Source organism: Hemiscyllium ocellatum, chromosome 35 (assembly GCF_020745735.1).
Source record: "Hemiscyllium ocellatum isolate sHemOce1 chromosome 35, sHemOce1.pat.X.cur, whole genome shotgun sequence".
NCBI classification, from domain to species: domain Eukaryota; kingdom Metazoa; phylum Chordata; class Chondrichthyes; order Orectolobiformes; family Hemiscylliidae; genus Hemiscyllium; species Hemiscyllium ocellatum.
In genome coordinates, this window is record NC_083435.1 from 11,516,971 (window position 1) to 11,540,795 (window position 23,825).

A 23,825-nucleotide genomic window follows, 5' to 3' on the forward strand; every position below is an offset into this window, starting at 1 on the left:
TGCATTTAATGAACATCTAGAGCATGAGCCCTCCCTCAGACTCCGTCCTACACTCCCTTCTGTCTCACTGTCCCTCCACCAAAAGCAACTCTCCAGGCACCTTTCACCCTCCTAGGATTGGGTCAAAACCCTGTCAGCATCCTAAACCTGTTTCTCCTTCAAAATATTGTTTTTCACATGTTCCCAGGTCAAAATCTTTATAAACCATAGTTACTGATTACTCTTCTCTGATAATTGCAGTAAAATCCATCGGTAAGTGATTGAATGGAATGTGTTCACCAGCGCAGTCACATTGAAACTGAAAGCGGTTTGAATCAGGAAGTGCTGAATGTGAACATGGCTTCCAGACAGCAGCTCCTGAGACTGACGGAGGAGGCAGTTTGTCCCATTTGTCTGGATTTCTTCACCGAGCCGGTTATACTGGATTGTGGGCACAACTTCTGCCGCTCCTGTATCACCCAGAGTTGGGAAAAGAAGGAGATAAACTCCTGCCCGGAATGTAGAGAGGTGTTTCCGGAAAGAAATCTCAGGGTAAATCTGGCCTTAGCGAATCTGGCCGAGGAGGCTCGGAAATTAAAGCTGGATCCGAAAGAGAATGAGAGTAAACCTCACTGTGAGGTACATCAGGAAGATCTGAAGCTGTTTTGTCAAACTGACAAGAAATTGATCTGTCTGATTTGTCGAGATTCGCGGGAACACAGAGAGCACCGCTTCCTGCCGATCGATGAGGCCTTTGAAACCTACAAGGTCAAACAGACAATATTTTGTAAAGTGCGCGTTTCATCACATATCCCTGACCCCAAACCTAAACTAACACACCTAATTCTTCAATTTCTTTCCCAATTACAGAATAAGCTGAAATCTTCCTTAGATTCTCTCACAAAGAAGAAATCGGCCGTTGTAAAAACCGAACTGACCCTGAAACGGAAGATTTCCGAAGTGAGGGTGAGGTCTCCCTGTGCTGATTTTCTGGGATCTCGGTTAGTTTTGTTCCCTTTATCGCGGGACATTAATGAGGTTTCACATTTCATTTGGTAGGAACAGGCGAGCAGTCTGCAGATCCACATCACATCCGAGTTCACTAAAATGCACCAGATTCTCACTGAGAAAGAGCAGCGTTTACTCAGAGATCTCAGGGAAGAAGAGGAGAGGATTGTAGAACCAATGGAGAAAAACCTTCGAGAGATTCCGGAGAATTTAAATTCTATTGAGAAGAAATTCTCAAAGTTGCAGAAACAGATGGAGCTAAAAGACGAGCTGATGTTTCTGAAGGTGAGGGAAGATATTGCAGGTTATTTCAGACAGATTTCGGACATGATGATGACAACTGTAAAAATAATATGGAATGTCGTATAAAAAAGTGAACTGACCTTGTGAGTGTCCAGGCGGTTCTGTTGTTGTCACTGAAGAAGGATCAATGCTCCCGAAGCGTTCACTCTGATTTCTTTCCAGAGATCCTTCCAAACCTGCTGAGATTTTCCAGTAATTTCTGTTTTTTTTTGACGAACCGCTGCCAAACTATCTGCAGATTCTCGGGAATACCTGATTTGGAGATGCCGGTGTTGGACTGGGGTGTACACAGTTAAAATTCACACAACACCAGGTTATAGTCCAACATGTTTAATTGGAAGTACACCAGCTTTCGGAGCGACGCTCCTTCATCAGGTGATTGTGGAGGGTTCGATCGTAACACAGAATTTATAGCAAAAATTTGCAGTGTTATAGAACTGAAATTATACATTGAAAAATTGATTGTCTGTTAAGCCTTTCATCTGTTAGAATACAGTGATAGTTTCACTTCTTTCATGTGAAATCACAAAACCCTTCTTTTTAAAGTTGCATTCTCGGGTTAGCTGCTAATAATGGTGATAGCTCGACAATATGTTGACGGTGTTGGCCCCCTGTATTCCTCACGTGATCGACGATGCCCTCCACTGCATCTTCTCGACTTCCCGCCCCTCCGCCCTTGAGCCCCGCCCCTCCAATCACCACCAGGACAGAACCTCACTGGTCCTCACCTACCACCCCAACAACCTCCATTTATATCGTATCAGCCGTCGTCATTTCTACCACGTCCAAACGGACCTGACGGCCAGGGATATATTTCTCTCCCCTCCCCTATCAGCGTTCGGAAAAGACTACTCCCTCCATGTCCACCTCGTTAGGTCCGCACCCCCCACCAACCCAACCTCCACTCCCGGCACATTCCCCTGCAAACTTAAGAAATGCAAAACTTGCGCCCACACCTCCTCCCTTACTTCTCTCCAAGGCCCCAAGGGATCCCTCCACATCTGCCACAAATTCACCTGCACCTGCACACACATCATTTACTGCATCCGCTGCACCCGATGTGGCCTCCTCTATATTGGGGAGACAGGCCGCCTACTTGCGGAACGTTTCAGGAAACACCTCTGCGACACCTGGACCAACCAACCCAACCACTTGTGGCTCAACACTTCAACTCCCCCTCCCACTCCAAGAGGACATGCAGGTCCTGAGACTCCTCCATCTCCAGACCATAGCAACACGACGGCTGGAGGAAGAGCGCTTCATCTTCCGCCTAGGAACCCTCCAACCACAAGGGATGAACTTAGATTTCTCCAGTTTCCTCATTTCCCCTCTCCCCACCTTGTCTCAGTCAAATCCCTCGAACTCAGAACCGCCTTCCTAACCTGCAATTTTCTTCCTGACCTCTCCGTCCCCACCCCCACTCCGGCCTATAATGCTCACCTTGACCTCCTTCCACCTATCGCATTTCCAATGCCCCTCCCCCAAGACTCCTCCCTACCTTTTATCTTAGCCTGCTGGACACACTTTCCTCATTCGTGAAGAAGGTCTCAGGCCCGAAACGTCGACTCTCCTGCTCCTTGGATGCTGCCTGACCTGCTGCACTTTTCCAGCAACACACTTTCAGCTCTGATCTCCAGCATCTGCAGTCCTCACTTTCTCCCCTGTGTTCTCTGTCTATGACCTGATGTTTAGATTGATTCTAACCTAATAAGTGAGATAAGTGTTTTACATAAATTCATGCAGTTTTTGAGCTCAGAGTTCTACATGAATCTATGCAGTTTTTGAGCAAAGTGAAATGTGACTCTGCAATACAAATTCACCACACAAAATATATGTGTGCATGTGGGTGTTTGTCTGTGTATGTCTGTCTGTCTGGGGTGGGGGTTGTGAGTGTGAGAAAGTTTGTGTGTGTGTGTGTGTGTAGTGGGTGTAGAGTGTCTTAAGTCTACGAGGGGGTGCATGTGTGAGCGTGGGGATGTGTGTGCCTATAAGGGTGTGTGTGGGTGTCTGTGTGCGCGTCTGTGTGTACCTGTGTCCGTGTGTATGTGAGCGAGTGTGTGTGTAGGAATATCTGTGTGTGTGTGTGTGTAGTGCAATGGTGATTACCTGTAATGTGACATGAACCCAAGGTCCCGGTTGAGGCCCTCCCTATGGGTACCGAACTTAGCTATCAACCTCTGTTCGGCCATTTTCCTCTGCTGCCTGTCCTGAAGTCCACCTTGGAGGATGGTCATCCAAAGGTCCGAGGCTGAATGTCCTGGACCACTGAAGTGTTCCCCAACTGGGAGGGAACCCTCCTGTCTGTTGATTGTTGTGCGGTGCCCATTCATCCGTCGTCGTGACCTTTGCTCGGTTTCCCCAATGTACCATGCCTCCGGGCATCCTTGCCTGCAATGTGTAAGATAGACAACGTTGGCTGAGTCACATGAGTACCTGCCATGTACAAGGTGGGAGATGTTCCTACACGTAATAGTGGTATCTATGTCCACAATCTGACACGTCTTGCAGAGTCCACCATGACAGGGTGGACCATACAACACTGTCACGGTGGACACTGCAAGACGTGTCAGATTGTGGACATAGATACCACTATTACGTGTGGGAATACCTCCCACCTTGTACATGGCAGGTACTCATGTGACTCAGCCAACGTTGTCTATCTTACACATTGTAGCAAGGATGCCCGGAGGCATGGTACATTGGGGAAGCCGAGCAAAGGCTACAACAACGGATGAATGGGCACTGCACAACAATCAACAGACAAGAGGGTTCCCTCCCAATTGGGAAACACTTCAGTGGTCCAGGACATTCAGCCTCGACCTTCGGGTGACCATCCTCCAAGGTGGACTTCGGGACAGGCAGCAGAGGAAAGTGGCCTAGCAGAGGCTGATAGCTAAGTTCGGTACCCATAGGAAGGGCCTCAACCGGGACCTTGGGTTCATGTCACATTACAGGTGATCACCATTGCACTACACACACACACAGATATTCCTACACACACACACTCTCATATACACACGGACACAGACACACACAGATGTGCACACAGACACCCACACGCACCCTTATAGACACACACATTTCCACGCTCACGCATGCACCCCCTCGTAGACTTAAGACACTCTGCACCCACTACACACACACACACACACACACACACACACACTTTCTCACACTCACAACCCCCACCCCAGACAGCCAGACACACACAGACAAAGACCCACATGCACACATATATTTTGTGGGGTGAATTTGTATTGCAGAGATACATTGCACTTTGCTCAAAAACTGCAGATATTCATGTAGAACTCTGAGCTCAAAAACTGCATGAATTTATGTAAAACACTGTTATCTCACTTATTAGATTCGAATCAATCTAAACATCAGTTCATAGACAGAGAACACAGGGGGCCAACACCTTCAACATATTGTCTAGCTATCACCATTGTTAGCAGCTAACCCGAGAATGCAACTTTAAAAAGAAGGGTTTTGTGATTTCACATGAAAGAAGTGAAACTATCATTGTATTCTAACAGATGAAAGACTTAACGGACAATCAATTTTTCAATGTATAATTTCAGTTACATCACACTGCAAATTTTTGCTATAAATTCTGTGTTACGATCGAGCGCTCCACAATCACCCGATGAAGGAGCGTCGCTCCGAAAGCTAGTGTGTTTCCAATTAAACCTGTTGGACTATAACCTGGTGTTGTGTGATTTTTTACTCGGGAATACCGACATTCTCCCGGGAATGGATTGTGACGTTTTTATTTGTTTTGTTATTATCTCCGTGTTCCCCAAGTTTAATTGTCTCCTGGAACTCCCATTGTAATCCAGTTCCAGTTCCATGTGGAGAGTGTGTGGGCGGGTGTCTGTCTCCTCCTGAAATCTGTTACTGCCATCCTCACTGTTTGTGATTCATTTCTTTCAGGAGGAAGCTGGTCGGAAGAGAAGGTAGGACATGCTCTTTACTGAAACTCTGCCCAGTTTGCTCAGTAACTCAGGGACGGGTAATTATGGATTTATTTCCTGGTTAATGGTGCCGCTTTAAAGGGTGATTCATCGTATAACAGTAACTCCGGTTATGGTCCACACACGTGTTTTTTATAAGAAGAAAATTGTTACAGGTTTTAAACAGTGTTAGATTTTACGACGCTGTTCTGCAGCATTGTAAACAATAACAAGATGCCTGTAAATGCAGCCTGGTTCCGAGGCTGGAAGTGATCACTGCCCTGATTTTTGTGTCTGTTTGTGTGACTGTGACCTTCCCCCTGACCCTGTGAGAGACACATGGACCATGTTTCCAGGGAATGGCCATCCCTGTCCCTGCATGGCTCCTGACCAGCCCGAGACAGTCTGAGTTGAAAGGGGGAATAATTTTTGTTTCACTTTTTACAACACTAACTCGCAGCGTAGCCTTTATAAAGGGAACAATAAATGCAAAATAAAGAAAATCTTTAATTAGTGTAACGTAATGTTCTGAGTATTTTACACGAGAGTTGGAAAGTATAGAAAAGTGTCACTGAGCTATGAATCCAGGTGATTGCTGTTGGTTTTAGCGGATCTTAAAGGAGGAAAGTGGAATAGAAAGATGGAGAGGTTCAGGGAGGGAATTCCAGAGCTGAGGGTCTGGGCAGCTGAAGGCCCAACCTCCAATGGGTGGTGAGGGGTGGGGAGCAGAGAGAGACTAAAATCGGAGATGGTCAGAGGCTGGAAGTAGAGGAGCAGGATTCTCGGAGGGTTGTGGGACCCATGTATTACACAGTTGGATATGAGGTTTTTAGATGTTTCCGGTTTTTTGACTCTGTTCCACAAGCTCTATTTATAATACGGCAAGGGGATGGAGGAAACGTATATTATCTCCTGCGGTGTGTGATGTCTCAGTGCCTAATCTGTTATCAGGACATGGGCCTTTCTCTGGACCTGGGTGTTTCCAATCCTTGCCCTTGCATTATCGAATTCTTGTTGGATCAGTTACAAAAATAAAATGAACATTTCACTTTCTATCCCATTGACTCAAACATGAAAAATGCGGAACACTTGAATATGTAAATGTTTTCATAAATGTTCGAAAAAAGCAGAGTTTATGATGTCATCTGTTTAATGTTTACAGGATTAGTGATGAGGAGAAGGCAGCTGCTGATGGCTCTCTGTCTCTAGCACAGTTCACTGGCCCTTTACAGTACACAGTCTGGAGAGAAATGTTGCACACTATTAACCCAGGTAAACACGGGTATTCGTTTTCCTGATGGTAGATCCAGTTATGTCGGGTCTCGAAGGCCGGAGTTTTCATTCTCACATCACTAGTTGTTAATTCTGGGAGACTCTCCCTGGAAACATTGTATTTTCTGTGGGTCCATTTGAATAAACGTCTGAAGCCATCAGCTCTGTGCGTCAGACCAGTGAAGGGTTCTGGATTAGAGTGGTGGTGGAAAAGCACAGCAGGTCAGGCAGCATCCGAGGTGCAGGAAAATCGATGTTTCGGGCAAAAACCCTTCGTCAGAAATAGCCCTTCATCATCTATTCCTGATGATGGGCTTTTGCCAGAAACGTCGATTTTCCTGCTGCTCAGATACTGCCTGACCTGCTGTGCTTTTCCAGCACCACTCTAATCTAGACTCTGGTTTCCAGCAGCTGCAGTCTTTGTTTTTACCCAGTGCAGGGTTCTGTCGAACCAGAGGAGGAGAGCACGGAAACAGGATTTCTAGAGTAGACTGGGCTGGCTCCATCTGGTGTGACATTGGAGGAAAGGTTTTTATCATAATATCAAAAGGCATGTAGACATTTAAGAGCCAGTGTTAACAGGCACTTATCTAAAGGGGGTTATGAGAGAAACAAAACAGAAATTCCTTGGAAAGCTCCCCAGGTCTGCCAGCATCTGTGGAGAGAAATCAGAGTTAACCTTTCAGATTGAGTCATCTTTCCTCAAAGCTGATAGCAGCTGGTAAAAGTCGGTTTATATGCAGAAGGTACAGTGGGGGAGGAGGTAAGGAGGAAATGACAGGTGGAGATTGTCCGAAACAGAGAGAAGTACAGTTAGAAAGACAAAAGAGTGGATGACGATTTGGTTAGGAGAGTGAATACCTGGTGATAGAGACTGTTAGTGCCAAATAATACACAGAGTGTAATGGCAGTGAAAACAAAACCTGGTGTGTGGGGTAGGGGGCTAGGTCATGGTAGAGCTCTGGGACTAGAATTATTGCCCTTGTAATTGAGTCCAGAGAACTGCAGGGTAAGAAGTGGAAAATGAGAGTTCTTCCAGACTGTGCAGAGCTTCAGTGGAACACTGCAGCAAGCCAGAGACAGAGATGTTGCCCAGAGAACAGGATGGTATGTTAAAGTAGTTGGCAACTGGAAGCTCAGGGTCCTTTTTCTTAAATGGCAGAACACAGATGCTTTGTTTCCCCAATACAGAGGAGACCACCTTGTGAACAGTGAATGCAAGAGACTAGATTGTGTGAAGTGCTACCTCACCTTGCAGGTGTGTTGGACCCTTGGATATTGGAGGTAAATGGGAAGATGTTGTACCTTTGACAGTTGCTGAGGATGTTGCTGTGGGGCTGTGAGTGGGTATTGGGAGTGAAGGAAGAGAGCAGCAGGGTGATTGGAAGGGAACATTGGCTGCAAAAGGCTGACAATGGAGAGTAGGGAAACATGTGCCTGATGGTGACATCTTACTTGCAGGTGGCAGAAATGCTGTCTGATGCTCTTCTGGTTGTAGATGCTGGTGGGATGGTAGGTTAGGACAAGGGGGGGGGGGGGGGTGTGTGCTATCGCCGTTGTGGCAGAAAAGAGAGGGGGTCCGGGCAGAAGTGTGGGAGGTGTCGGACCCGATTGAAAGCACTCTCAATGACAGTGCTGGTGAATCCTCAGTTGAGGAAGGATGTGGGCATTTCCAAGAATCCCTTGTCAAAGTTTGCTTTGTTGGAGCAGATGGAATGGAGACGGAGGAATTGGGAGGATGGAATAGAGTGTTTACAGGAAGCAGGGTGTGAGAATGTATACTCTACGTAGCTGGAGAGACGGGATTATAGTGGATATTATTGGTCAGTCTATCCCCAGAAATGGAAACAGACATGTCAAGGAAGAGAAAGATGAATCACAGATCGACCAGGTGAAGGTGAGGGTGGTGTGGAAGTTGGACAAGATCAGTGTGAAAATGGGGGGGAGGGGGAAGAGGATGTGTGAGTGGGGAAGGTGGGATTTAGATAGTTTAGCAAAGAGAAGGAGTTGCAAATACTGAGAGATTACATTGTGTAATGGAAGGTGTGTGATGATCTCACTGAAGTGGTCAATGATGAAAACTGCAGCAGATAAATATCAACTGAAAGAACTGTGGATGCTGTAAATAAGAGACAGAAACAGAGGTTGCTGGAAAAAGTCAGCACATCTGGCAGCATCTGTGGAGAGAAATCAGAGTTAATGTTTTGGATTGAGTGACCCTTCCTCAGAACTGACGGCAGCTCAGAAAATGTCAGTTTATATGCAGACATTAGTGTGGGGATTGGGGTAAGGACTGTACGATATCTGGGCACTGAGCCTAAAGACAAGGAAGAACAGTTGGACAGACAAAGGAATCATTAACAGTCTGGTTCAGAAGGTGAGGAACTGTTAATGGGGATGGTTTGTGGCTAACAATGGGCTGTGTGTAATACCAGACTCTGAATGATGAGGCCTGATGTGTTGGGGTTGAGGTAAGGCCATGGGAGCGCTCAATTCTTAAAATTATTGAATTCGATATTGAGTCAGGAAGGCTGCAGAGTCCAGAAGTGGAAAATGAGGTGCTGTTCTTAGCAAGCCTGAGACAGAGATGTTGGCCAGGGAACAGGGTGATGTTTAAAGGAGCAGGCAACTGGAAGTTCAGGGTCTTTTTTATAGACAGAATACAAGTGTGCAGCAAAGCTGTCACACAGTCTATGCTTTATTTCCCGAATGGAGAGGAGACCACATTGTGAGCAGTGAATGCAATAGACTAAATTAAGTGAAGTACAGATAAGTCGTTGTTCCCCCAGAGGTCTGTTTTGGCCCTTGCATACTGAGGAGGGAGGAAGGAAACTGAGAGATGTTCCATGTTCTGCAGTTGTAGATGAAGGTGCCATGAGGCTGTGGGGGGCTGTTGGGAGTGAGGGAAGAATAGACCAGGGTGGCCTGGAGGGAACAGTCTCAATGGAAGGTGGACAAGAGAGGGGAGAGGAATATATGTCTGGTGGTGGAACAGATTATGGCTGATGATCTTCTGGATGTGGATGCTGGTGGGATTGCAGGTAAGGACGAGGGGAACCATATCACTGTTGCAGGAGGGAACAGAAGGGGTGAGGGTTGAAATGTCAGAGATGGGTTGGACCCAGTTGAGGGCCCTGTCAACAACAGTGCTGGGGAATCCATGGTTCAGGAAAAGAGTAGACATTTTCAAGGCTCCTTTGTTGAAGTTGGAAGGATCAGAATGAATGCGATGGAGACGGAGTAACGCGGAGAATGGAATGGAGTATTTACATGAAGCAGAGTGCGAAGATGTACAGGCCAGCTAATTGTGGGAGTCGGTGGGTTTATGATTGGATATTATTGTCCAGTCTATCGCCAGAAATGGAAACAGGAATGTTGAGGAAAGGGAAGGATGGATCAGGTGAAGGTGAGAGCAGGGTGGAACTTGGAATCAAAATGAATAAACGTTTCCAATTCCAGATGAGAAAGGGAGGCAGCACCGGTAATATCATTGATATACCAGAGAAAGACTCATGTGTCGGACTGGAATGGGAACAAGAAATGTTACACATACCCCATAAGGAGATAGGCAAAAATGGGGGCTTAGGTGTGTACCTATGGCCACCCCTCTGACTGAAAACAATGAGAGATGTTAAAAGAGAAGTTGAGTGTGAGGATGAGCTCGGCCCGGGGGAGGCGAGTGTTGGGGGGTGAGGATGGTTCAGCCCTGTGTTCCAGGAAGAAGCAGAGAGCCTGAGACCTGGTGGGGGATGGAGGTGTAGAGGGATTGCATGTCCATGGTAAAGAGGAGGCAGCTGAAGCTGCAAACTGGAAATTTTGAAATGGGCATAAAGTGTCAGAGGAATGGCGGATGTAAGTGAGCAGGGACTGCAGCAGGTGAGACAAGACTGAGTCATGGTAGGAAATGATGAGTTCTGAGAGGCAGGAGCAGACAGAAAGAATGGGTCTGCCTGGATAAACCTGTTTAGGTATTTTGGGAAGTAGGTAGAAGCGAGCTGTGCGGAGTTGTGGGACTATCAGATGGTGGTAGTTGGAGTGGGGGCAGATCCCCAGATGAAATGAGGTTGGTGACCGTGGTTGATGCAATGACCTGATGTTCCATCATGGGATCGCAGTTTAGACGCCGATAGGAGGAGGTATCTGAGAGGGATCTCAGCTTCTGCAATGTAGTGGTCAGTTTGCCAACTACTACAGCCCCACACTGATCAGCAGGCTTAATAACAAAGTCAGGATTGGATCTGAGGGCATGGAGCATAGTGCCACCTCCATCTCCCATTCAGAATTGAAAAGGTTTATCAATTTTGTTTCCAACTTCCACTTCACTCTCACCTTCTCCTGGTCTATCTCTGAACCCTTCCACAACATCACTGTTTCTATTTCTGGGGATAGATTGGCCACTAATAATCCATAATAAACCCACTAACTCCCACAATTAGCTGGCCTTTATATACTCGCACCCTGCTCCCTGTAAAGTCTCCATTCCAATCTCCTAGTTATTGTGGTTCTGTTCGCCGAGCTGGGAATTTGTGTTGCAGACGTTTCGTCCCCTGTCTAGGTGACATCCTCAGTGCTTGGGAGCCTCCTGTGAAGCGCTTCTGTGATCTTTCCTCCACGTGGCTTGATGGTTCAGTTGTTAGCATTGCTACCTCACAGCATGAGTGCCCCAGGTTCAATTCTAGCCTCGGGCAAACTGTCTGTGTGGCGTTTACACATCGTCCCCATGTCTGCGTGGGTTTCCTCCGGATGCTTCGGTTTCCTCCCACAATCCAAAGATGTGCAGGTCAGGTGGATTGGCAATGCTAAATTACCCATAGTGTTAGGTGCATTAATCAGAGAGAAATGTGTCTGGTTGGGTTACAGTTTGGAGGGTCGGTGTGGACATGTTTGGCCGAAAGGCCTATTTACACACTGTAGGGAATTGAATCATTGCCAAGCACCAGATCAAGTGTAGCGTCCAACCAAGATCCTCCCTTTCAAACTGAATGCGACATTCATCCATGTTGTGGTCAGCGTTGACTTTGACATCATTTATCCAACCTCCCTCACTACACATCACCAGATTCAAATTGGCAAATACAAGGTTGGATTCACAATATTATTATTCCAGGAAACTATGTGCTCATGGCTCCCTCTACTAATCTCACTGTTTAAATCAACATACTGATAAAAGTCACCCAGTTTTAATGCTACTTGTACTTTTTATCTCCTTATTATTATCTGCCCCATTGTGTAGCTACTTTTTGGGGTTTTACAGACCATTTCTGCCAAACTACTTACTTTATTTCTTGCCTTCACTCATGTGGAGTCTATATTCTTCTGATTTCAGATTATTTCTTGCTGTTGTATTTACTTCATCCCAAATCAACAATGCTACCCCATCGCACTTTCATTTCTGCTTGTCCTTTTGAAATTTACATTTTTGCGACATGCAATAATCGCTCATTTTTTGAAAAAGTAACAAAGTGGATCGATGATGGCAAAGCAGCGAACGTGATCTAAATGAACTTCAGTAAGGCATTCGACAAGGTTACTCATGAAAACCGATCATCAAGGTTAGATCTCATGGAATACTGGGAGAATTAGCCATTTGGATACAGAACTGACTCGAAGGTAGAAGACAGAGAGTGGTGGTGGATGGTTTCTTGTCAGACTGGAGGCCTGTAACAAGTGACGTACCACAAGGATCGGTGGTGGGTCCACTACTTTTCATCACTTATAAAAATGATATGAATGTAAACATAGGAGAATAGTTAGTAAGTTTGCAGATGACTAAACGGGATCATGATCAGATGGGGCCAATGGGCCGAGGAGTATCAGATAGACTTTAATTTAGATAAACGTACGGTGCTGAGCTTTGGAAAGGCAAATCTGAGCAGGACGTCCACACACTTAATGGTCAGGTCCTGGGGAGTGTTGCTGAACAAAGAGATGTTAGAGTGCAGGTTCATATTTCCTTGGAAGTGAAGTCGCAAGTGGATAGATTAGTGAAGAGGATATTTGGCATGCTTTCCTTTCTTGGTCAGAGCATCGAATACAGGTGTTGTGAGGTCATATTGCAACTGTACAGGACATTGTTTCGACCAGTTTTGGAATTCTGGGTGCAGTTCTAGTCTCCCTCCTATTGGAAGGCTGTTGTGAAACTTGAAAGAGTTCAGAAAAGATTGACAAGGATGTTGCCGGGACTGGAGGATTTGGGCTAAAAGGAGAGGCTGAATAGGTTGGTGCTGTTTTCTCTGGAGCATCAAAGACTCAGGAATGACCTGATAGAGGTTTATAAAATCATGAGGGGCATGGATAGGGAAGTCTAGAGTAGAAGACTAGGTTTCGGGTGAGAGTTAAAATGGACCGAAGGAGAAATGTTTTCATGCAAAGGATAGCACATTATTGGAATGAGCCGCCAGAGGGAGTGGTGGAGATAGTCGCAATTACAACATAAGGCTTGAAATTAGTAAAAGGGGCGGGGGTGTATTTATGGAAATCAAAGAGATAATGTTAAAAGGAATAAGGCGCGGTAGATAAAGGGAGTAAATTAAATACTCAAGGTATGCAGGAGCACAGGAGAGAATGAGGTCAGACTGAGCAATTGGATTGGAATATCATAGCTATTACGAATGAAATGTGGCTCAGGGAAGGGTAGGGAGTCATTGTCAAGATAGAATGGGAGGCACGAAAGGAGGGGTGTGGCATTTTTAATTAAAGATAACATTATGGCTGTACTTAGGGAGGATACTACTGGAGACCATCCAGGGAAGTTATTTGAGTGTAACTAAGAAAGACCTCATTGGGATTGTAGAAAAGCTCTCAGATGGACAGTGTGAAATTGAGAAGCAACATGCAGGGAAATCTCAGTTATCTGTAAGATTAATAGGGTTGTAATAAAAGGGAGTCTACGTGCGTCCAAGAAAACTTTTTTATTCAAGATGCAGATGCACCTGTTTTCCCTGGAGAGTCGAAGGCTGAGGGGTGACCTTAGCGAAGTTTATAAAATCATGAGGAGCATGGATAGTGCAAATAGACAAGCTAGGAGTGGGGGAGTCCAGAACTAGTGGGCAGAAGTCTATGGTGAGAGTGAAAAAATTTAAAAGGAATCTAAGGGGAAAATGTTTCATGCAAAGGGTGCTGCGTGTATGCAGTGAGATGCAGAGGAAATTGTGGGGGCTGGCACAATTCCAACATTTAAAAGGCATTTGGATGGATACACAAATAGGAAGGTTTAGAGGGATATGGTCCAAGTGCTGGCAAATGGGACGAGATTAATTTGGATGAGTTGGTCCAAAGGGTCTGTTTCCATTCTGTGTACCTCTATGAGTCTAACAGCATCTCCGGTGAGGCCGCATGGGGAGAACTTCATTAAAAATTGGGGATTACATTGTTAGGAAAGTACTATAGACCCACGCCAGTCAGAGATTAAGCACTGATAGGTAGAGAAATCTCAGATGAGTGAAAAAAGCAAAAGGGTTGTAACATTGGAGGTATTCAGCTTCCCCGGGATGAACTGGGACAGGGAGATTGTGAAGGGCTCGGACAGGACAGAATTCTTACAAATTCTCCACATGATCTTTTTAAGGCAGTGTGTAGAAAATCCAACAGGAGGCAGGGCCGGGCTGGAACAGCTGAGATTCACCAAGATATTGGCTGGGTTGGCCCGATTCAACTCTGAAGACAGACTCGATCGGCTGGGGATGTTCTCATTGAAGCAGGGAAGGCTGAGGGGACAGCCTGATGAAGGTGGAGAAAGTTATGAGGAATGGAATGGATAATAATAGATGGATAAATTTAAGAGAAGGAGCAAGGGTTTTCGAGGGGAATTAAGGCTAATATTTTCCCCCAGATCGTGGTCGGCATCAGGACCTCACTGCCTGAAAAGAGATAGAAAGCTTTGCAGCATTTAGGAAGTTATTCAAATGGAATGATAAAGTCACACAGGATGGCAGCAGGCTCTTCCATCCAATGAGTCCACACAGAACAGATATCCTGAACAGATCCTCGTCCCATTTGCCAGCATTTGGTCCCTATCCTGTGAAACCATTCCTATTCATATTCCCATCCTGATGCATTTAAAAAGTTGTGATTAGATCAACCTCCACCACTTCCGCTGGCAAACCTTCGATACACGCACCACCCTCTGCATGAAAAAGTTACCCCTCAGGTTCTTTTTAAATCTTTCCCATCTCACGTTAAATCTGTGCCCTCCAGTTCTGGAGTCACCTACTCTGGAAAAATTGCATTAGCTATTCACCCTATCCATGCCCTTCACGGTTTTATACACCTCTAAACGGTCACCCCTCAGCCTGCTATGCTACTGGGAAAAAATCCCCAGCCTATTCAGTCACTTCCTATAACTCAAACCCCCCCAGTCCCAGCACATCCCTGCAAATGTCCTCCACAAATTCTTAAGCCTCACAACATATTTACCCATGGTAGGGTGACCGGAATCACACTCCAGTGTGCTGCACAGCCACAACATGATGCCCCAACTCCAATACTCAATGCTCCAACCAATGAAGGCAAACATGCCATACTCTCTCTTCACCGCCCTGTCTACCTGCAACTCCATCCCAAGGAACCATGTATCGTCACGCCTAGGCCTCCTGCTCAGTAACACTCCACAAGGACACACCATCAACTGTAATAGCCCTGGCCTGGTTTGCCCGACCAAAATTCAACACCCCACAATTATCTAAATTTGCCTCCATCTGCCACTCCTCAACCCACTGGCCATCTGGTCAAGGTTCCATTGCAGTCTAAGGTAATCTTCTTTACTGTCCAGTGGACAATATTTTCATGTCACCTGCCAGCTTATGAACCATGTTAGACAAATAGGAGGCAGGGAGAACACAGCAAACCAGGCAGCATCAGGAGGCAGAGAAGTCAACGTTTCTTGTGTAACCCTTCTTCCGGACTGAGGATGGGTGAGGTGGGGGAGGGGGGGCACGCTGCTGATAAAGAGGATGTCGGAAGTTGGATGATGAAGTGGGGCTGGTGAAGACAGGCAGAGGGTTGGTCGATGGGTGGAATGAATCCAGTTGGTGGCTAGGAGGAGTGCAAGGGAGGGGAAGGGGCTGGGAAGGGAGTGGAGGATTGGAAAGGAGGTGATTTGAAATTGAAGAACTCATTGTTGAGTCCTACGGCTGTAGACTGCCTAAACGGAAGAGATGTTTTTCCTCCAATTTGGGGGTTGACTCATTGTGGCAATGGAGGAGGCCAAAGATGGTCATGTCGGAAAAGGAGTGGGAAGGGCAATTAAATGGGCAGTGACTGGGAGGTCCGGTCAGCCCCTACGGACCCGGCTGTGATGCTCAGCACACTGTTCCCTCTATTTATGTTTGATCTCTCCAATGGAGAGAAGACCACATCGGGAGCACCTGATGCAGTAAACTCAGCTGGAACAGAGGCAGGTGAACCTCAGTCTCACCTGGATGGACTGTTTGGGGCCCTGGATGGAGCTGAGTGGTGTGGTGTATCGGCAGGTCTTGCACCTTTTCTGGTTGCAGAGAAAGGTATGTGAGAGTCCGGGTGCATGGTGCGGGTGTTGGTGGGGGGCTGTCGGTGGGGTGAGTGGCATAAACCAAGGTTTGGTGAAGGGAACAGTCCTTGTGGAAGGCAGAAAGGAGTGGGCAGGGGATGATGTTATTGAAGGTAGGGTGAAGTTGGAGTTGGCAGAAGTATTTGAGGATGATGTGTTGGATGCGGAGACTGGTGGGATGCTAGGTGACTGCAAGAGGGTCTCTGTCTTTACTGCGCTGAGGTGGGAATGTTTAGAGCAGTGGAACAGGGAATGGAGATGGAGCGGTGGAGGGCTGTCTGGATGAGAGAGGGGGGAATGCACATTGTTTGAAATATGTGGGCACCTGGGATGCTCGCAAGTGGAATGTCTCCTCATCCAAGCAGATGTGGCGGAGGCGGAGGAATTGGGAGAATGGGGTGGAGTTCTTGCAGGATACTGGGTGGGAGGAGGTCTGGTCCAGGTAGTTGTGAATGTCTGTGGGTTTATAGTAACTATCCATGTGGAGACTGTTACCGGAGATGGAAACAGAGAGATCCAAAAGCAGTGGAATCCAGCATCAATCCTTGTGTCTCCACTGGTCTCCAGTCTGAAAAGCAACCTTCTACCATCACACTCTACCTCCTACCTTCAATCCAATTTTGTATTGTGTCAACTAACTCTCCCTAAATCCCATAACCTTACTAACCTGTCGACCCTCCAAATCCCTGTTGAATGCTTTGCTGAAGTCCATTAGGACAACATCTACTGCTCTGTCTTCATCAATCTACTTTGTAACATCTTCGAAAATTTCAGTGAATACGCGATTTCTCACTTACAAAACCATGTTGATGACTCCTAATAAGAGGGTCATGTAAATCCTGTCCCACCCTCTCCTGTAACTTACCAACCACTGCTGTGAAGCTCACTGGTTCTATAGTTCCCTTCCTTTTCCTTCCAACCTTCCTAAAATGATGGCAACAAATTAGCCGACCCTAGTTCTGGCACCTCACCTGTGGCTGTTGTTCATACAAATATGTCAGCAATGGGTCCAGCAATCTCTTCCCTAGCTTCTCTAGTTTCTGGTAACGGGAATTTACCAATTTTTGCACAATTGAAGACCTCGACAGCACATCCTCTTCTGTAATGTAAATTCTTTTCAAGACATCACTATTTATTTCCCCAAGTTCCCTAGCTGCTGGGAAATGGAATAGAATTTAATACGTCATTGATGACCACAATGGGCTTAAGGGCCTCATTTGATGCTGTGTTATTCGATGGCTATGTAGGTTGGTTAAATCGGTTGACTGTATAATACAGACAGTCAGTAACGATTCAGGTTCAATTCCTACTCTGTGAACATCTTGTCTTCTCATCCATGCCCCTTCAGTGAAGGATGTTGACGCTGACAATAAAATCACCACCAGCTATCACTCTCACATCAGACAGTAGCCTCTTGGACTGTGTCAACTTCACTTTCTTTTAGCCTGTGGCTGAAGCAGTGGACAATAGACAATAGGTGCAGGAGTAGGCCATTCTGCCCTTCGAGCCAGCACCACCATTTATTATGATCATGGCTGATCATCCTCAATCAGTATCCTGTTCCTCCCTTATCCCCATAACCCTTGATTCCACTATCCTTAAGAGCTCTATCCAACTCGTTCTTGAAAGTATCCAGCCTCCACAGTCTTCTGGGGCAGAGCATTCCATACACACACCACTCTTTGGTGAAGTAGTTTCTCCTCAACTCTGCTCTAAGTGGCCTACACCTTATTTTTAAACTGTGTCTTCTGGTTCGGGGTTCACCCATCAGCGGAAACATGCTTCCTGCCTCCACAGTGTCCAAACATTTAATGATCTTATGCGTATGAATCAGATCCCCTCTCAGCCTTCTAAACTAAAGGGCGTACAAGCCCAATTGGTCCACTCTTTCAGCGTAGGATAGTCCTGCCATTCTGAATTGACCTCGTGAACCTACGATGCACTCCCTCAATAGCCAGAATGCCTTTCCTCAAATTTGGAGACCAAAACTGCTCACAACATTCCAGATGCGGTCTCACCAGGGTCCTGTACAGCTGCAGAAGGACCTCTTTGTTTCCTTCTCGCAGATTCTCTCAATAACTAAAAGATATAATTTTGACTGCAATGTTCACATTACCTCAGCAAAAAGATTAACATTCTTAATGACTCACAGTTCCTGTATTGAACATTTTCTGTCTCATACAGTAGAACACCAAGATCACTCTGTCACTGGCAATTCTGCAGGTTATCTCTGTTTTAAGAATGCTTCTTGTTTTTAAAATTCTTCCTTGTGAAGACATCCCTTCCCCTCACATCACTCAGGCCTCACACTATCCCCCATTCTCTCACCCGAAAAACTCCCATTACCACCCCAAAGTTGTCCGATCTCCGTAAGTATTTAAAAATCCAAGCAACTCAATCACAACTCACTGATGCTGTTGCAAATGCTTGCAACATCCCCATAAGCACCTCTTTGGCAAAAAAAGTGGAAACCTTAAACCCAGGTTCTCACAGGATTGATGGCAGAAAGAGAGAGAGGGTCAAAAAAATTGACTGCTTGCCAAACCAAACCAAAACCAGAGTTAAGCTGACTTGGGAGACGTGGACACTCCCCTTAGATTATACAAGCGTTTCTTTAAATTTGAAAGCCTTTTGCCTGAGGCAGTATCTGTTATCCATGATCAATTTTTCCCAAAAATGTATACAAACCAGAGACATCGGAATCTGTGTTTATAACCCCTCTCTAAAAAAAACAAGGACAACCTAACCTTAATTAAGCAGCAATATCATCACACCCCTCACTCACCCCACAATGAGCCTTTCCCCACACATCTCCCTTTCACTTCCTCCTCCCATCTCCCTGATTCTCCTCGTTCGAGTCATCTTCCTCATTTACATTTCCCCTCCCCATTCCCTTTGCTTCCAATTTCCCTCTCATTTTCCCTTACACCCTTCCTCTCCCCTCCTCTAGAGTCATGAACTCTCATACAGTCCGCCTCTTTATTCATCCCCTCACTCTCTCCTCAGTTTCCTTGTCCCTATCCTTCACTGCATCCCCCTTCCATCTCCACACAGGACCCACTCTCCTCACCCTCCCTCCCCATCTCTCTTCCATGGATTTCACTCTCCACACCCTCCCTCTAACCAACACTTCCTCCTGATCTCCCACCCAACTCCCTCTTGCTCTCATTGTCTCCCTTCTGCTCATTCTCCAATCCAATCTCTGACCCTACTCTCCCTACCCACCCCCAACCTCACCCACTCTCTTTCTGCCATCCTGCTCACTCTCCACTCACTCTTCCCTCTTATTCACTGGCCCCTTTAGCACAGCTTCCCATCCCGGACACTCTCCCCTTGACCTTGGTTTGCACCTGTCATTAACCATCCCTTAGCCTGGCAGGCCATGGCCTCACTGCATTCTCCACCCAACAACCCACTCACCTCCACATTCCCCACATCCATCTATTCCTCTTGATTGTTCACCATTCAGTCCTCCCCGCCCTCCCTTCATTGTCCTACCTTCACAACTCCTTCTCACCACTACCTCACACTCCCATCCTCACTCTCCTTGTCAAACCACATCCCCCTGACAGTTTGCTTGCCCACACCTCCCCATCAATGCCCCCTCACTCCCTCCTGCTCTCCCATTCCCCTCAATCTCACATCACCTCCTCATCACTCCTCCTACTGTCAGCTCATTCTTCCCTCTCACTCACTAACCTCTAGAGCACAGCTTCCCAATCCGGTCACTCTCCCCTCAACCTTACTGTGCCCTCACCCTCTTCTTTGCTCTGCCCCTCAATATTAATCTCAAATTCGCTCTCCCCGCCACTCCATTCTCCATTATCACTCTGCCATGATTTCGCCACACCCCTGATTTTTCTTCCTCGTTTAATCTTGCCTCCTCAAACTCCTCTTCCCCTTCACACTTGCCTCCACCTCTCTCCCCTTCACCTTATCCTCAAGTTCACTCAACTCCTCCACATTCCTCCACAGAGACTTCTTCAAGTTCTGAGACCCAACTCTGTCCTTCCTTTGAAGCCCCCCATCCTACATTCCCCTCATCTTAACTCTCCTCTCCCCTGCTCAGACTTCACGTCATCCTCCAGTTCACTCACCTCCAGAATTCCCACAAGACCTTATTTTGCACTCTCTCACTTCCTCACGTGGATTAATTCTCTGGCATCTTAACACATCCTTATGTACCCTGTCACTTCCAGCCACTCACACTCCTCTCCCACTCACTCTCACCTCCATGGCGAAAATGAAGCTGTATTTCTCCCCTCCAGCTAAGCCATCCCTTCCTCCTCAGTCCCACCTCCCTTTCTCTCTTCCCCTCACTCACTGTATCTCCACCTCTCAACCGTCCCACTCACTCTCCTGATCTCCAAACCTCAAATGTCCACTTATTTTGCAGACCTCCTGTTGTCACCCTTCCGTTCTATAGAATAACTCACTCTCCCCACAGCATTCCAAACAGTCTATTCCCCTCATAAAACCACCAACCCTCTCCAATATCCTTACTCTGATTCCAATGATTCCCTCCTTCATCACTTACTCCATTTCTTCACTCTTCCATTCCCTGCCCTGGGGTTAAATAGCTCCTCTCATTTCCTCCCATTCTCCAGATGCTCCCCTCCCACTTAGCTAAACTCTCCTTTACAAATGCAATTTCACTCTCCCGTCCCTCAGTCTCCCCACTCCCTTGCTGCCCATCACTCCTGCCTCCCCTCACTATTCCCATTCCCACTGCCTCACATCACCTCACTTTCCCCTTTTCTTTTGCATTTTCCGACCTGACATTGCTCTCACCTGAGTACTCAACCCTCCCATTGCTCACCACCTTCTGTGCTCCTCCGCATTCTCCACACTTCTCTCTCTCACTGCCCTTCACTCAGCCCTCCTCTCTTTCCTACCTCTCCTCAATCACAACCCTCTATCCCACATTTCCTCACTCTCCCCCTCTCTTTAACCATCGCCTCCCCCTGCGATAGGGTTATGATTAGGGTTAGGGTTCTGTTCTTCCTGTGCACTTCATGTCCCCACTCACATCCCTCCAAATGAGCTGTCTCATCTCCCTCACTCATCCCTCCCCATCCCTTCGCCTTTCCTATCCTTTCTCCTCATACCTCCTCTCTCCCTCACTCACCACACTCTCCCTCACTCACTCCCCTTTCCCTGTCTCCGCCTCTCTTTTTCCAGACTCTCTTCATCTTCCCTTCTCTCCCACCCCAGCACCCCAACACCGCCATCGCTCACCCCCTCCCTTCCTGCTCCCCTCACTCTCTCTCCACCCCTCTCTCTGACGATGTTATTTGATCTCTCCCCCAGCTCCAGCCTCTCTGACTCTGGATCCGAACACAGCGCATCCCCGGCTCATCCTGTCTGAGGACCGGACCAGTGTGAGACTCGGAGACAAACGGCAGCGGCTCCCTGACTCCCCGGAGAGATTTGATTCCTGGTTCTGTGTCCTGGGATCAGAGGGATTCACATCAGGGAGACATTACTGGGAGGTGGAGGTGGGGGAGAAGAACCAGTGGTTTCTGGGAGTGGCCCGAGAGTCTGTGATGAGGAAAGGGAGGACCAACTCGAGCCCGGAGACTGGATTCTGGACTGTGCAGCTGGATCCCGGATGCCGTTATTTTGCCGCCAACTCCCCCTGGGAGACCCCCCTCTCCCCGAGTGTGAATCTCCGGAAGATCGGGGTTTTCCTGGACTATGAGGGTGGACAGGTGTCATTTTACAATGCGGACACCATGTCCCATCTCCACACTTTCACCCACACTTTCACTGAGAGGATCTTTCCCATCTTCTGTCCGGGAGGGAATGACGGCGGGAAAAACTCCGCCCCGCTGACAATCTGCGGGATTAAAGGGCACTGACAGATCCATCCCATAATTGCACCCCGTCCCCCTGCCAGCTGTAAACTGATGGGGGTCGGTCTCAGTCTGGGGGAGAGAAGGAGGGGGCGAGAGAAGAAACAAATAGAAGCTCAATTGTAGAGAGGGACTGACTGGGTAGAATGAGCTGTGAGCTGCAGGAACCCGGGGACCTTCCTGCCTGTAATGTTGCTCCACAGGCGGGAGGTGGCGCTACATGACGGTGTTGGAGATGAATCCGTCAGCGGGTCTCAGACTGGGGGGGTTCAAGGGAGACTTTCCAGGAGGGACACCAAATCATTTCACTGCAGGGTCAGTGGAGTGTTTCCGGGGGGAAGTTTAAATCATTTCACTGCACAGTCAGTGGGGTCTTTGCGGGGGGACTGGGCTCAATCAAAATAAACATTTCAGACTGATCTTTAGACTTCCATCATGTGTCACTAATGTACATGAGTTAGTAACATAGCGAGACTGGTTTTGTATTGTTCAGGTTTGTAACTATTGTCCAGAATGTTGCTGCTCTTCCATAAAATTGGAAAATTTGAAAACCTCAGATTTGAAAGTGATGGGTGAACTGATCATTTATGTCATAATCAGATAATATTTAACCCTGTTTGAAACCGTTCAGCTGGTACAAACTGCAATGTAGTTGGAATTACAGTTATCACTCGTCCCTGAGTTATTATCTATCATCATTATCTCAACTAAGATAATCCTTAAGTCAGCCCAAGGAAAATGTCTGTTTAATAACAATCATTACTCCAGCACTCTGTGCGCGAAACCAGTTCAGATTTTGACAATGTTTACGTTTATGTCATTATAATTTATTTTGGAGGGCAGTATCAAATTTGAAAATAGTTTCTTCAATCAAATCAACATCTGTGATTCACTAGAGTGTAAGAAAGGCTTTTTAAAAAGAAATATTTCATCAATAAATCCAAGGGAGTAAACCTGTTAAGATTGTATTTGTCAATTTCTGCAGAATTTGTATCCTTATACCTTGCATTCCAACTTCGTCTGGATAATTTTAAAATTCACTATTTCATGACAATGGAATGTCAGCTACCTGGAAATTATCCCACATTTACTCTGGATCTTCAGTCATTGCTACCTTCTTTCGGGTGTTAGAGTCAGAGATTGATAGAGTCCTACAGCATAGAGAGAGGCCCTTTGGACCAAACTGGTCCATGCCAACCAAATGGTCTATCCATGCTAACCCCATTTCCCTGGACTTGGCCCATATCTTTCTAAATCTTTCCTATTGTTCCAAATTTCTTTGAAATGCTGTTAATACACCCGTCTCAACCACTTCGCTGTCAGCTTATTCTGTATGCAATCCACCCTCTCTGTAAAATCATTGCCTATTTTTATTCTTTTCCCACTATCTGGAAACTGATGTCCTCTCTTCCTTGATTCTGCAACTCTGGGTAAAAGACTGAGTGCATTCACCCTATCCATTGCCTCTCATGAATTTATTCACTTCTGTAAGATTCCCCCTTCCCTCAGTCTCCTTCTGTCTAAAATAAAAGTCTACATGTGTCCAACCTTTCCCTCTCACTCAGACCCTTGAGTCCGGACAACATCCTTGGAAAAGTCTTCTGCACTCTTTCTAGTTTAATAACATCCTTCGTACAGCAAAGAGGCCAAAACTGTACCCAATACTCCAAGTGCAGGGAGAAGGTAGGACTAAGAAATTAAACTGCATTTATTTCAATGCAAGGGGCCTAACAGGGATAGCAGATGAACTCAGGGCATGGTTAGGAACATGGGACTGTGATATTATAGCATTACGAAAACATGGCCCAGGGATGGGCACGAATGGCAGCTGAATGTTTCAGGATAAAAATGCTACAGGAAGGATAGAAAGTTAGGCAAAAGAGGAGGGGGAGTGTCATTTTTGATAAGGGCTAGCATTACAACTGTGCT

The 23,825-nt window shown here is 46.6% G+C and overlaps 1 protein-coding gene across 2 annotated transcripts; it reads left to right on the forward strand.

Moving 5' to 3' along the window:
* Positions 1 to 297: 297 nt before the first annotated feature.
* On the forward strand, positions 298 to 22,857 carry LOC132832424 (zinc-binding protein A33-like). Of its 2 annotated transcripts, none has more exons than XM_060850402.1 (6): positions 298 to 747; positions 850 to 945; positions 1,039 to 1,272; positions 5,224 to 5,246; positions 6,406 to 6,515; positions 21,352 to 22,857. In XM_060850402.1, exons 1-6 carry the CDS (start codon positions 337 to 339, stop codon positions 21,900 to 21,902), a joined length of 1,425 nt encoding a protein of 474 aa, XP_060706385.1. In that variant the 5' UTR covers positions 298 to 336; the 3' UTR covers positions 21,903 to 22,857. The 2 variants fall into 2 exon arrangements, with proteins under 2 accessions (XP_060706385.1, XP_060706386.1); XM_060850403.1 differs by having other exon boundaries at positions 1,045 to 1,272.
* Positions 22,858 to 23,825: the final 968 nt, after the last annotated feature.